Consider the following 14,403-nt stretch of genomic DNA (forward strand, 5'->3'; position numbering starts at 1 on the left):
ACTCAAGAATTCAAGTTCATCTTCAGTAAATTGTAATGTTATAAAATAGTTAGTTTGGAGATTATGTTAAGATGCACTTGTAGATTTTCCAAATTAGGGTTGGCCAACTGGAAATAAGTTTGTGTTGAGAAGTAAAGCTCTGGTCAACCTGACACTTGTGTTTACCCAGGAAGGTTTTTCATTGTGTCATTCTGTATATTCTCTGTTAGCCATGTGATGAATGACATGCCAATTGCTCTTTTTTTTCCTTAAATTAAAAAGAAAACCTCAGCTCTGTTTATTTTTAAGATTTTCTGTTACCCTTACAGTATGTTATTTTATCTTGAATAATAATGTTATCTAATGTTGCAAGCAACACATCTTTTCTGGATTAATTTTCCTTCCTTTGCTGTTATAAAATTTAGGAAGCAGCCAGTTGAACTTAATCACTAGGTCACCTCCATGATTTCATGTATATGCTAATGCTAGCTTCAGCAACATATTTAGTGCATTGATTCTACTGTGTAAACTTCTAGTCTACCTATTTATTGCAGTCAATTTGTATATTCATTTTTTTTCTAGTTCTATGATCAGTAATACATATGGAATAATTCATTATGGAACCTTCACACCTATTCATTTTACCTGATTTATCCAATTTTTATTTTTTTCTCTTAACTCTTCCCTCTTGCAGTCCTCGGTAAATGTTTTTACTCCCAATCTTATGTTTTCAATTCGTCCTTTTGCGCTCTGCTGTGATAATATTTGTCCTCGTTTCCCCTATTCTATCATTTTTTGTTATGGGAAAAGAGGAGATCGTATTGCCTTCATTAATGATACCTATTATATGAGAGTATATAAGACTCATGATAACTCTAAACCTGAAAGTACCAATGTGAGATTAGACCCATTACACCAAATTTAACCTGATGAGCTAAACTGAGGGCGATTAGCTTGTTTGCTCTAACAACAATCATGTGACCCTAGTGCCTGAATTGCTAGTAATATACCATTTAGCCTATTGATCATCATGGCAACTTTCCATGTTAGTTCCACTAAGGTTTGATGTTAAAGCCAAACCTTAATACACAGTCCAAAGACATTGACGGTAGTTAGTAGCTACCATGTGAGGACTTGCTCTATTAGGGGATTCTGCAGTAGGATGTGCCTGTAACATTTGTTCTTGCTTGAGTTTCTGCCATTCATATCTATAATGGTTAAATGGAAGAACTGATATTAGCTTTTGAGAGTTGCGTGGATAAACGTCAAGGGAGATCAATTTAGAGACAATAAAGTAGGAATATGCTCAATTTCCAAAGTACCATTTTTGCACTAGTGCAAGCATGTCCAAGGTCTCAGTTTGATATGGTTGATACTTGATACAATTTTAGCAACAATTATGGATTATCTGCAGGAACAATTGGTACACCATAATCTGATTACTGATGCTAGCTTATATGTATAATAGCATGGAATGCATGTGAAACTAAATTCAATGCATAGATAAGCATGTAGATTTTTGCAATGTCAGAGGAATTAATGCATAGATAAGCCTGATTCTTGCACGTGCTAGCTTATATGTACTAGCATTGAAACACATCCTTGATCAGTATAAATTCTAGTTGCTTGATATCATTTGTGCCTTGAATCTGCGAAAGTTCATGCCATTTGCGCTTTCATAAAGTCTTTTTTTTTCTTTGGGCGTGTTGACCCTTGTTTCTTTTCTGTTCAAAATTTGCAGAAATATGTTTGACTTTCCTAGTTTCATATAATAGCATCTAATATTAATGATTCACAATCCTTGCCATCAACGTCTTTAGAAATTATTATGAACTTTGCTATCCATGACAATCTATCCCATTCCCCACTTACGTTTCAAACTGCTTTTATGTCAACATTTAATGCGGCAACCCTTACCATAGTCCTAAGATTTCCTAAATATTAGTATATTTTTCCTCTCAAGTACTAATATTCTTCTCTATCCATGATCTTGTAATTAAATGGAAGTCCTAATCAATTGGTACAAATTCAGAAACATTTATTGATTTGCTTTGGCACCCATTGAGAAGAAAAAGAAAGGACAAATGGTGAAGTGTAGTGAAGAAAGCGTGTGATCACGTTTGGGTTAGAAAGCCACAGTAAAATGCATTTCCCATGCATGGAAAGCAAAATGGAAGAGGAAATAAGAAGTGAAGCAACCAATATGTAGAAACATGGAAAATTAAAGGAACCATAATAATTTAATAGCACAATCAGTATGTAAAATTGTAAATCCTCAGTCATGGCTTTCTCAATTATCCTCCTCCTGAGATATTCTGACTAGTTTCTTGTGGAGTTTTTTAGAGTAGAGGTTGAATAAGAATGAGAATATGCATGAATCTGTCACATCAGTGTTGAAAATAATGTATAAGATGATGCTTTCTGTAGAAAGCTTAACATAGCTGTATGACCACTGGGGTTATATGGGTGTACAATACATATGTGATTGCGTGAAGAAATGAGACAATGGTATGGTATGCATAGTCAAAAACCAATGTCTTAATTTCTTCATGTGGAGGAAGAATAAAAAAAGCATGTATAACCATGAAATACACAAATTGGCATTAGACTATGATGATACCTGATTAAATACAATAAATGTGAAGTTCTAAAATGCAACAAATGTGAAGTCCTCATATGCTAGTATTCAAGTTTACAAGAATAATTTGAAAGGAAACAATAGTGGAATTCAGCAAAAGAGATGAAGATATTTGTTCAGTTATACAGTAGAATAAATATAATGTGTGAAGTTGCTAAAGTGTCTCATTGAATAATGGTAATTTTCACATGAAGCATTACCCATGTTCTTTAGAAAATATTTTGGTTGCTTTCATATCTGCAATATAGGACAGCGTCTAAAGTTTCTCTTTGAATAATGGTAACTTTCCCATAAAACAAGAACCCATGATCTATAGAAAATACTTTGGTGGCTTTCATATCTGCAATATAGAAAACATTGCTTGGATATTTTCCTTTTAATGCTATTCAGGATAAGTTCCAGTTATCTGTTTTCTTACTTATTTGCACATCCATATAAATTATATTCCTTCCTTTCAGAAACTGTTACACTCGTCAGCAACAGCACTGCTGCTAATGGCACAACAACTGAAGTAATAACAATGGTATCGACTCCGAGCTTGCATGACCTGCAAGTCTATGGAGTTGTTGTGGCTATCCTTCTGTGCTTTATTGTATTTGGCGGAGTAAAGATGATAAACAGGGTAGCTCCGGCTTTCTTAATTCCTGTCCTTTTTTCACTTTTCTGCATATACATTGGAATTTTTTCAGCTTCAAGGAGCAATGATTCAAGTAAGCTACCTGTGTTATTTTCTTCTTTTATGTGGTTGATCTTTCTCTCTACTCCAAAAGTTTTTTTTTTTCCAGTCTTTCACTTTGCATGTCACATGTTGCAGTTTTTCATTTAGTTGTCACCTCATGAATATGTTGCTCTCTTTTTGGAGCCTGGTGCAGGTGGCATAACGGGATTGAGATCACAAACATTCAAAGACAATTGGAGTTCTGATTATCAGTTTACTACAAATGCTGGAATTCCTGATCCAGAAGGACCTATATACTGGAATTTTAAGTAAGCCCTACTCATATTTATGTTTTAAATTTCACATAAAAATAGTGGGGCTTGTTCATCCTGGTATAATAATTTAATCTTGTAAAGAACCCTATTTGTTGCTTGAGTTGAAAATTTTGTTATAGTCCCATCATAAGTTCTGGTAATTTCAAATAACCTTCACAGTTAGAAGATAGTAGGACAGACTATTGAGCATACTCAACAAATCCCTGATAATGAACCAAATTTGATGAATATAAAGTTAAATTCAGTATTGAGTGATCCTTGTTTTCTGAGATACAAGTAAATATCGTGATTAAGTCATAGAATTTTAATGAAGACTATGAGACTCATATAGTCAACCGAAATATGCTTCGTGAGACTAGCATGTGATCGTTCATTTGGCGATATCAAAGCTGCAAAATCAAGTACACCAGATAATTGGACATTTTCTTAGTAGAATAGTATGTTAATACGTGAAAACATTTAAAGAACTTGTGGGTTCAGTATTCAAATTTTAATTACTTGTGCGTGAGAGATAAAATACCATTATGTCAGATGGCTATATTTTCTTGGGCAAAAATCAAAAGGACATCCCATTTTTTCTGAATTATCAAAGGGGTGCCCCTTTCTATTTTTAATCAAAAGGGCACCTCACCCCGCCCTATTAATAACCCATGTACAATTACCCAACTACCCTCAATTGTACTTTTCGGTATAAAATTTTCCTACCACACGCATTAAATCTTGAACCAGTCTATCAATTGTTTGATCAGGACAAGTCCTTATTGTAGTACTTAACATCTTCAAAAATATTCACGTTGTAGCTACGAAACCGTAGCTACAACTAAAACTTGTTCACCTAACATTCACGTTGTACCAGTTATAAAACCGGAGTTGCTACAACTCAAACTTGTTATGTTCAACAACATTCACATTGTAACAGCTACACTCGAACTTGTCCTGTTCAACAATATTCACGTTGTAGTAGTGCTATAATGTTGTAGCAACTATGGTTTCATAGCTGCTACAACACGGACTTGTCCTGTTCACTAATTGTTTCTCTTATAGTACTATCCTTCTATTGTACGACCTCTTGGTAATAACACCTCTTCTCTTCCCTCGTCAGATGTCAGTTTTTCATCCTACATTAGCAACCAAGAATCCTGCCACTGTTCAGTACACAGTCCTGTGCCCTAGTTTTCAAGGAATATCAGGAAAACTAGACCTACTGGCTGTTTAAGCCCTTTTTCAGAACCTCTTTATCCAACCTAGAATACACCCCTTGACCTTCTCTTTCCATCACAGTTAGTTAATAAACACATACCAGCCCGATTTAGACTCTTTAATCTTTAGGCTAGAAAAACTTGAAATCATAAGTAAAAATCCTACAAAATATTGGGACAGAGATGTAAAATATATTGTCAATTAGCCATAATAAACCTTGATCTTATCATAAAAGCACAAGACTCACGCTATACAAATTGAGAACCGAAGAATGTGCTATGCATATCAAACAATTATTATCCCTTGGAGCAATTCAACTATCTACTTCTTGGCATAGGAGCCTAACCTTCATAGTTAATAAAAGAGCCGAACAAAAATATGGTCAATCAAGAATAATTTTTAACTATAAAAGATTAAATGACAATTGCCAAGAAGATGAGTATAAAATACCTGATAAGAGCCAATTACTAAATAAAATACAAAACTCTAAATGGTATTCTAAGTTCGATTTGAAATCTAGTTTTTGACAAGTCAAAATGCATCCTGATTCAATCGAATGGACTGCCTTTTCCTGTCTTGAAGGACATTTTGGATGACTTTAAAGTAGCTCCCCAAATCTTTCAATAGAAGATGGATGATATCTTTCGAAACGTTTCCATGTTCACCTGCCTTTATATTGATATGTATTAGTCTTCTCCAAAGGAAGAACATTTTACTCACCTCCATATTATGTTTGATCTCTTCAAAAAAAACATGGCTTAATAATATCACGAAAGAAAATGCAACTAGCTACCAATAGACCTGACCACGGTTCGGAACCGACGGTTCGACGGTTCGGAACCGCCGGTTCGACGGTTCCAGGCAGGTCGACCCTTAACCTTAACCGCCCAAGACGGTTACGGTTCACGGTTCAGAACCGCCGGTTCACGGTTCGGTTCACGGTTCGTCACGGTTCGTCACGGTTCAAGATTAATATGTTAATAAAAATTAAAAATTAAAAATTAAACATTAAAAATTAGAAATTAAAATTTATTAAAAAAAGGGCTTGCACTTATTTAAGTTGCCTACGTATCCCTTTAGGGGAATCAAAGCCCACGTAGTTCTTTTACATTTTTATCCTTTTACATTTTCATTCACTTCCATTTCCTGTTCCTGTCGTATTTGTTCCTTCAGTATCAAAATCTTCAACTTCGTCATCTGAAAGTTGCATTCCTTGGATTCTTTTCTCCGCTCTGGTCCAATCGTCTAGTAATGCTTGGGCTTCCAATGAGTCGGGAGACAAAGTTGATCGTTGTTCATCTAATATGTTACCGCCGACACTGAACGTCTGCTCCACAGCAACAGTTGACACTGGACAAGCTAAAATTTCTTTTGCGATCACAGAGAAAACGGGAAAGCTTTGAGCCTTCTGTGACCACCACTTTAAGATATCGAAGTTTTCGCTATCTGCTTAAAATCAAAAGAAGTCGTAAAATAATTCTCAAGTTCCTGTGTTGAACTTGAGGATCCTCGTGGACGTTTTGTCCATTCTTTTAATAAGAGTTGTGCTTTTGTAAGTTTTAAATTACTACTAGTAGTTTGTTGAATTTCAGACATATTAATTTGTGTTCCATATTTTGCATAATATTGATTATAAATATCATATAAATAAATTCTAACATTATATATAATATTAACTGGATCAGGGGAAGAAGAATCTTTAATTGGAATTAAAGCGTCATAATATAAAGTTAACATTTCTTGTAAAACCTCTAATTTAAATCTAAGATCTAAAGCAAATGCAATTAAATAAATTTCAGGAATTAAATAAAAATATTTTTCCCATTTAGTTTTCATAGCTAAGATGCAAGGAGATAAAGATTCATTATTAATATGTTCATTTAAAACTAATACTATATTAGAAAAATTTCCTAAAACTAATTGAGCGGGATAATAAACACCGGAAAGTTGTTGGTTGCATCATTAAATACTTTTAAAATTTCACAAATACTACTACAAATATTCCATTGTTGTGAAAATAAATATATATTAGCATTAGTGTTTGTGCAAAAATGAACATAATAATTCTTTATATTGAAATGAATCTTGTAATAATTGGTATGTTGAATTCAACGTGTTGGTACATCACGTGGAAATTTTTAGGTCTCATTCCATTAATTTTACAAAACCTACCCCATTGTTTCATTATAGATGGATGAGACCATAAATAAGAAATTGCAATTCTAATTGGTTTAATATAACTTTCTAAAATTTTTAAACCATCTTGAACACATAAATTTAAAACATGGCATACACAACGAATATGAAAAAATAAACCTCCAATAATAGGTTGACAAACAAATTTTAGATCATCTATATAAGCGGTATTAGAACTAGCATTATCTAATGATATTGAAAATATTTTATGAGTTAAACCATATTCTTCTAAAATTAAACATAATAATTGTGCGATATTATGAGCATTATGTGATTCATCAAAAACTCTATAAGCTAATAATTTTTTTTGGAGGTTCCAAGAGTTATCGATCCAATGGCAAGTCACACCCATATACGAATGTGTTTGCCAATGATCACTCCAAATATCGGAACATAAAGAAACTTTATTATCTAATTTACTAAATTCATCAATTAAATTCTTTTTTCCTTGTTTTACTAATTTTTTAATTGTACGAGTAAGTGTAGTCCTAGGAACACGTTTAGCACATGGATTAAGAGATTCTTTACAAAAATCTTCAAATGTGCATTTAGATCCAAAACTAAAAGAAAGATGTTCTACGGAAACAAATTTAGCTAATGATTCTCTTAATTTATTATCCGAATATAAAAATAAACCGGAATCGGTACTACCGCTAGTTGAAGAAAATCTTGATAATTGTGTTTGAGAACGGTCGAGTCCATATTCCGTCGGGTGCTTCGTTTCTACATGTCGTTTCAACGACCCATAGCCGCCGCCGGCTTGGAATTTGTAGGAAGCATTGCAGTGCTTACATTTTGCACACATTTCTCCCGACGGAAGAGTGACCTTCTCAAAATGTTTAGTAAAAATAGAAGACTTTAGAGGAGGAAGTTTCCGAACCTTAGAAGTAATTGCATCGGTACTTCCTTGTGTGTCGGGTGTCGGATTCGGAAGATGCTCGATCTCATCATCGGTGGATTGAATGTTGGGGTCCTCCTCCCGCGGATTCATTATTTGCTTTCCCTTCCGAGCTCGAGATGATGCACCTCCGCGGCCTCCTTCCATTGTAATTGAAACGGCGTGTAGAGATTAGAGAATACGAAAATGAGATTAAGAGTAGAGAAGATGTGTGTGAAAAATGATGAAATAAGCTCTCATAGTAACGGACACTAAATCATAGCCATTGATCAAAACGATCAAATGATCCTAACCGTTGAAAAAAATACCTAAAACCTCCCACCCTAACGGCTAGGAACCACCGGTTCCAACGACTATGAACCGCCGTTAACCGGCGATTCAAGCCGTTAAAAAAAAATTGTTGAACCGGCGGGCCGAACCATGGTTAACCGGCGGTTCGCCAGTTTTGCACCAAAAGAACCGGGTCAACGGGCAACCGGCCCGTTGACCCGGTTACGGGCCCGGGCCGGGTCCGGGCCAGACCCGGCCCGGGGTCGGGTCTAGCTACCAAACACATCGACTTTTTGGGAAAAATTGCCCTTCAACCTCATATTTCTGCCAAAATTCTCGCTTTTCCATATAAAATGGAAGACACCAAAACCCTACGTGCCTTTTTAGGTCCCCTCAATTATGCTCACCGTTACCTTAAAGATATTGGCAAAATTAGTGGTCCATTATACAATAAAACATCTCTCACTGGGCAAAAATATTTTAATCAACAAGATATGGAATTAGTTAAACCAATCAAAGACTTTGTGAAAACCATAGTTATCAAAAGCGCGAGGCGCAAAAAAGCGCTCAAGGGTCTTGGGGCTTAAAGCGCAAAGCGCAAAGCGCAAGGCGAAGTGCGAGCTTTACGGAAAAAAAGCGTAATAAACAATAGGACTCTTATATTTATTAAAAATCTTTCAAAATGTCTTTGAAAATCCAAATAACCATAAACAAATATTCTTTGATGAAGTTGTAGATTATTGAAAATCACAAGTCTTTGAAAATATAATAGAGGAAATATCAAATATCAAAATAATCATTTTCTTCATCTTCATTGTCCAAATCTACGTCATCAGCTCCATCGCATGATTTGTATCCATCAGTATCCTCTTCAGTTTCATCATCAAGATTAATTTCTTCTTCATTAACAAGACTAGTTTGAGTTGAAGATAGTTTTCTTTTTGCTGATGCAGATAATGATGCCCCTTTTGAAGAAGATGCATTTCGAGATCGGAAGCCATATGCACTTTCACCAACCCCAGATGCTCGTGCTACATCACTCCAACGCAAATCTTCACCTTCGTAGACAAAATCATTATCATTGTCTTTATCACTGTCATCCAATTTACCCAACAACCATTCATTACTATCATCTATCTCTGACAAAGTAATAGGATCAATTTTGTCTCGCATGTCATATCTTCTCCTCAAAGCTCTATTGTACTTGATATATACCAAATCATTCAATCGTTGTTGAGACAACCTATTTCTTTTCTTAGAATGTATCTACAAAATAAAATTTAAAAGTAAAAGGTTAAGTTCATAATATAAATTTTAATATGTATAAAAAAAATTCCAACTTACATGTTCAAAAACACTCCAATTGCGTTCACAGCCTGAAGAAGAGCATGTGAGGTTTAAAATTTTCATTGCAAATGTTTTTAATTCAGGAGTTGATGCACCATAAGAAGACCACCAATCAGCTTAAAATACAAAAACATATAAATTATAAGATTAACTTTATTACCATCCAATATTAATATTGCATAATCTATTATTTATAAATTTACCTGGTGATTTTAAAGTTCTTTGTCGGATAGCCATTGGCAAACCAAAAAGTCCTTCTGCTTTCTTGTATTTTTCCAATTGATTCGTGATCTTATCTTGTAAATCCTCACCTCTCACTAATCTGGATATGCACTTGTACAAACCCTCCATCACTTCTGTATCATTTTCTATATCAGAGTTTGAGTAAAAACACTCTGGATTCAAGAAATATCCAGCTGCGTGCAAAGGTCGATGGAGTTGAATGTTCCATCTTTTGTCAATGAGTTCAAAAATGCTACGATTTTTCTCTTCATTATTGTTAAATGACGCAGCGATAGCTTCTTTGGCCCTGTCCATTGACTCATAGATATAACCCATAGGAGACCTTTTTTCACCGTCTACTAGCCGTAATACTTTCACCAATGGGCCACCAACCTTTAATGCAAAAATCATATTTTTCCAAAAAGAAGGCATCAATAACTTCTGCTACACGTTTTCCTGCAACCTCCTTAGAAAATCGACTATTTGCCTACTTTTCAGAGGTAAACATCTTTCTCAGATTTGCTTGTTGTACATGAAATCGCTTTAAAGTTAAAAAAGCGGTTGCGAAACGTGTCTTTGCGGTTCTTACCATGTCTCTCTGTCTAGTAAACTCTCTCATCATGCTCAATACTTGTGGTCTGTTGTAAATATAACCATTAACCATCAACGCTCGTTCATGCAATTTTCTGAGATGAGGAATTTTGAATATATCCTCGAGCAACAAATCTAAACAATGAGCCAGTACAAGTGTGGAAATCGGTTTTCCAAAAGATGACCTGAAAAAACAAATAAGTTTAATAAAAAAATATTAAAAATATAATTCAATTATAATTGAAACTTGAAAGTAACAAAAATTTAAAATATTACCGGCACTGACATTGCAGCTTACATTATCTGTTACAATTTGAACCACATTTTTTTCTCCAATGCGATACACAAATTTAGAGAGTAACTCAAACATCTTGTCCGCTGTGTGAGAATAGCCTGAAGCATCAACTGATTCGACAAATACACTTCCTTTGGGACCATTCACCAAAAAATTTATAAGAGTCCTACCCTTTTTATCGGTCCATCCATCTGCCATGATTGTGCACCCAAACTTAGCATGATCTTCATGGGATTTGAGAAGCGAGTTAGTATTTGCCAACTCCTTCAAATACTTAACCCTCACTTCATGATATGATGGAGGTTTCATCCCCGATCCAAATTGTCCAATAGCTTCAATACAAGGCTTAAAAGAATCATATTTTACAGCATTGAAGGGAATTCCAGCATCATACATCCATCTTGCAAATTTCTCAACTGCAATATCTCTTAACTTCTTTTTATTTTCATCAAATTGTCCTTTATTTTTTGCACGTCTTTGCTTGACAATTTCATCGACATCTTTCATAAAATAAATGTTAATAGGTCCAGTTTGTTTACACTTTTTACCTTGGACCGTAGGATGGTTGCTTGAATCAGATATTGGTCGTTTCCCTTTCACTTTAGTCTGATGATCATCTTCTTCATGTTCTTCCAAATTATCAACATCATCAGAATGAGGAATTTCATCCATTTGATTCTTCAAATTACTCTTTTTTTGCATGAACTCTCTAATTTCTTCTTTAACATGCTCGGGACATTTCGGACAAACTTTTACATTTCTATTGCCCCCAACTAAATGTAGCTTGTGTCGATAAATTCCACCATTTGTTATTTTACCACAGAAAATACAACCAACAACATTTGGATTTTTAGGATCCGAACATGTTGCATAATTCCAAGCAATATCCTTTCGAGTTGATAAAGTTGTTGTATTTGACATGGTTAAGAATCAATACTGCTGAAAATGAAATCAATAATAATGATCAATCAATAAATAAAATAAAAAACAGTAAAAAAAAAATTAATTATAGAATATAGAATACAAATCTGATTTATATGAATTAAAAAAATTTAGTAGTTTTTTAAATTTAAAATTTATTTTTTATATATTTAAAATTTTAAATCTAATTAATACAATTTATCAAATTTGTTTATTTTAAATATATTTTTTATGTATTTAAATTTTAATTCTGATTTACTGATTTATTTGAAATTTGAATTAATATTTTTTTATTTTAAATAAATTTTGTATATATTTAAATCTGATTTATATAAACTAATTAGATTTTTTATATTTAAAATATATTTTTTATATATTTAAATCTAATTAATAAAATCTATCAGATTTTTATATTTTAATTTTTTAAAATTTTTTATGTATTTAAATTTTAAAACTAATTTACTGATTTACTTGAATTAATAAAATTTTTTAATATATTTTTTATATATTTAAATATGATTTATATAAAGTAATTAGTTTTTTTATATTTTAAATATATTTTTTATAAATTTTAAATCTGATTTATATTAATTAATAAACTTTATTAATTTTTTATATTTTAAATATATTTTTAATAATTTTTAAATCTGATTTATATTAAGTAATAAAAATTATTAGATTTTTTTAATTTAAATATAATTTTATATATTTTATTGGGATAATTTAATTAGGCTTTATAAAACCTATTCGAAATACCTTATTTAAGTGAGGAGTTCTTTAATTTAATTAAATGCAAAAAGAAAAAAACAAAACAAAAAAAAAATTTGACACTGCGCTACAGGGCTCACGCTCGACCGCGACACCGTCGCGGCACCGGAACCGTCGCAAGACGCTGCCGGCGACGCCGGAGGCGTCCGGCGACGATGTCGGAGCCGTCGGAGGAGTCCGACGATGCTTCCGGCGCCGCTGGAGGCGTCCAGAGCCGCCGGAGGCATCGCGGGTTGCTGCCGCTGGTGCCGCTGGAATCGTCCCGCGGTGATAGAAGCTTCGCTGGATGCCTCCGATGGCGCCGGAAGCGTTGCCGGACGCCGGGGAAACTTCCGATGGCAGGATTTCACCGAAGAAGCTTTTAATTTTCACAAGAAGAAACGAAGCAAGGAAAAGACGACGAAGCTTACCTGGAAGGGACGATCGCGACGTGAGGAAGATGAAGAGGCAGCAGCGATTTGAAGCAGAATAGCAGATGAACATTAATGAGGTTGTTTAGGGCTTTAAACTTATAAACAAAACAAATCAAAAAAAAAAAAAGGAAAGTAGAGAGTTTTGCGACGCGCAGCGAAGCGTCGTGACGCGCAGGGAAGCACCGCGACGCGCAACGAAGCGCACGCTTCTTGGAAGGCTTGCGCTTCCGAGTTCACAGAAGCGAGCCGCCTTCGCCTCGTGCTTAAGCGAGTGAAGCGACCGCTTTTTACAACTATGGTGAAAAGTATTCGCATGTTAACATTGCCACTAGATTTTGACTACTTAGTCATAGAAACTGATGACTATGAAACAAGTTGGGGTGGTATAGTATTTCAAAAAACTTCCAAATATGATCCTAAAGACTCTGAAGCTTTATGCTGCTGTGCTTCCGACAAATATAAAGAAAAAAGTCATTTATCCTCACTAGATTACGAAATACTAGCAGTCATCTATTGTTTAGACACATTTCGATTGTTTACTGCAATAAAAAAGAAATTACCATCTGGACAAATTGTGAAGCCATAGTCAAATATAGCCAACAAACTAAAGGTTTAAGAAAAGGGTTAAGTACCAAAAGGTGGCTTAAATTTAGAAATACAATTATTAATAAAGGATTATGAATTCAATGGGAACATATCAAAGAAGTTAATAATTCCTTAACTGATACATTATCTAAACTTTTACACTAACGTCTTTGTTATTTTAGGCTAACATCTTTGTTATTTAGGAAAATGGATAGACAAGGCTAACATCTTTGTTATTTAGGCAAATGGATAGACAAAAGAAAGTATGTAATTTTGCCACAAAAACCATTAGGTTTGGCGATTAGGACTTACAACAGTTTACACAATATGAAGACTAGTTTTACTTCCCATCCCATGAAAAACTTGACTACATCTAAAACTGCCTTCTGGATAACATACGGAATATCCCTACAATACCCGGAAGCTCAAGCTACAAAATTGTTGTGATCAATGCCCTATCCAATTATTTTCTCACAACTATACAAAAGCCTGTGGGCAAGAAGTTCTCTTGCTATGTCCATTTTTTCGGAACACAAGCAGCAGTCTACTCTACTTAGGAAGAAGCCAACTTACCCGTACAAGGCTGTGAACATCCTTATTTCAAGCCTTTTATTCCATTGACGAAGCTTTCACTGCTGCTAGGACTAATCTTCATCCTAATTTCTTCACTACTACATTGCTCAAAACATGTCAAACTACCACAGACAAGACGTATGCTCAAACACTCATTGATGAAACACCAATCCCAACTACAGATACGCATCTATCCTCTTCAGGAGGTCAAATACACAAGCCTAATTATTTAACTTTGACTAAACTTAAAGAAAGAGCTGAAAGACCTACCTTTACAGCCGAACAAAGAGCTTCCAAAGGTCACTTATTGGGCCTTCCAAATTCCATTCCAGAAGACATCTCCTCTTATGTTCGAAGCTTGGCTGAAAAATCTACATTCCAGACTTTCACAAAAACCCTCCCCAAGGGATGACTATTACTTATGAAGTAGAAATTAAAATGTCAAAAACTCAAAGCCTGCTCTGATTCAGCGAAATATGGTTGTTCTTGCCAGTTACTCTACTCCGTTTGCAAA

General features: G+C 34.4%; 1 protein-coding gene across 4 annotated transcripts in view; it reads left to right on the forward strand.

Moving 5' to 3' along the window:
• The window catches only part of LOC121992296 (cation-chloride cotransporter 1), a 51,718-nt gene that overhangs the window by 12,539 nt on the left and 24,776 nt on the right, over positions 1 to 14,403 (forward strand). For all 4 annotated transcript variants that reach the window (XM_042546581.1, XM_042546582.1, XM_042546583.1 and 1 more), the window contains 2 exons: positions 3,076 to 3,327; positions 3,490 to 3,604. In XM_042546581.1, the coding sequence (XP_042402515.1) occupies positions 3,076 to 3,327; positions 3,490 to 3,604 (367 nt within the window). The remainder of the gene's footprint in view (positions 1 to 3,075; positions 3,328 to 3,489; positions 3,605 to 14,403) is intronic.

This window comes from Zingiber officinale, chromosome 6B, assembly GCF_018446385.1.
Source record: "Zingiber officinale cultivar Zhangliang chromosome 6B, Zo_v1.1, whole genome shotgun sequence".
NCBI lineage: Eukaryota > Viridiplantae > Streptophyta > Magnoliopsida > Zingiberales > Zingiberaceae > Zingiber > Zingiber officinale.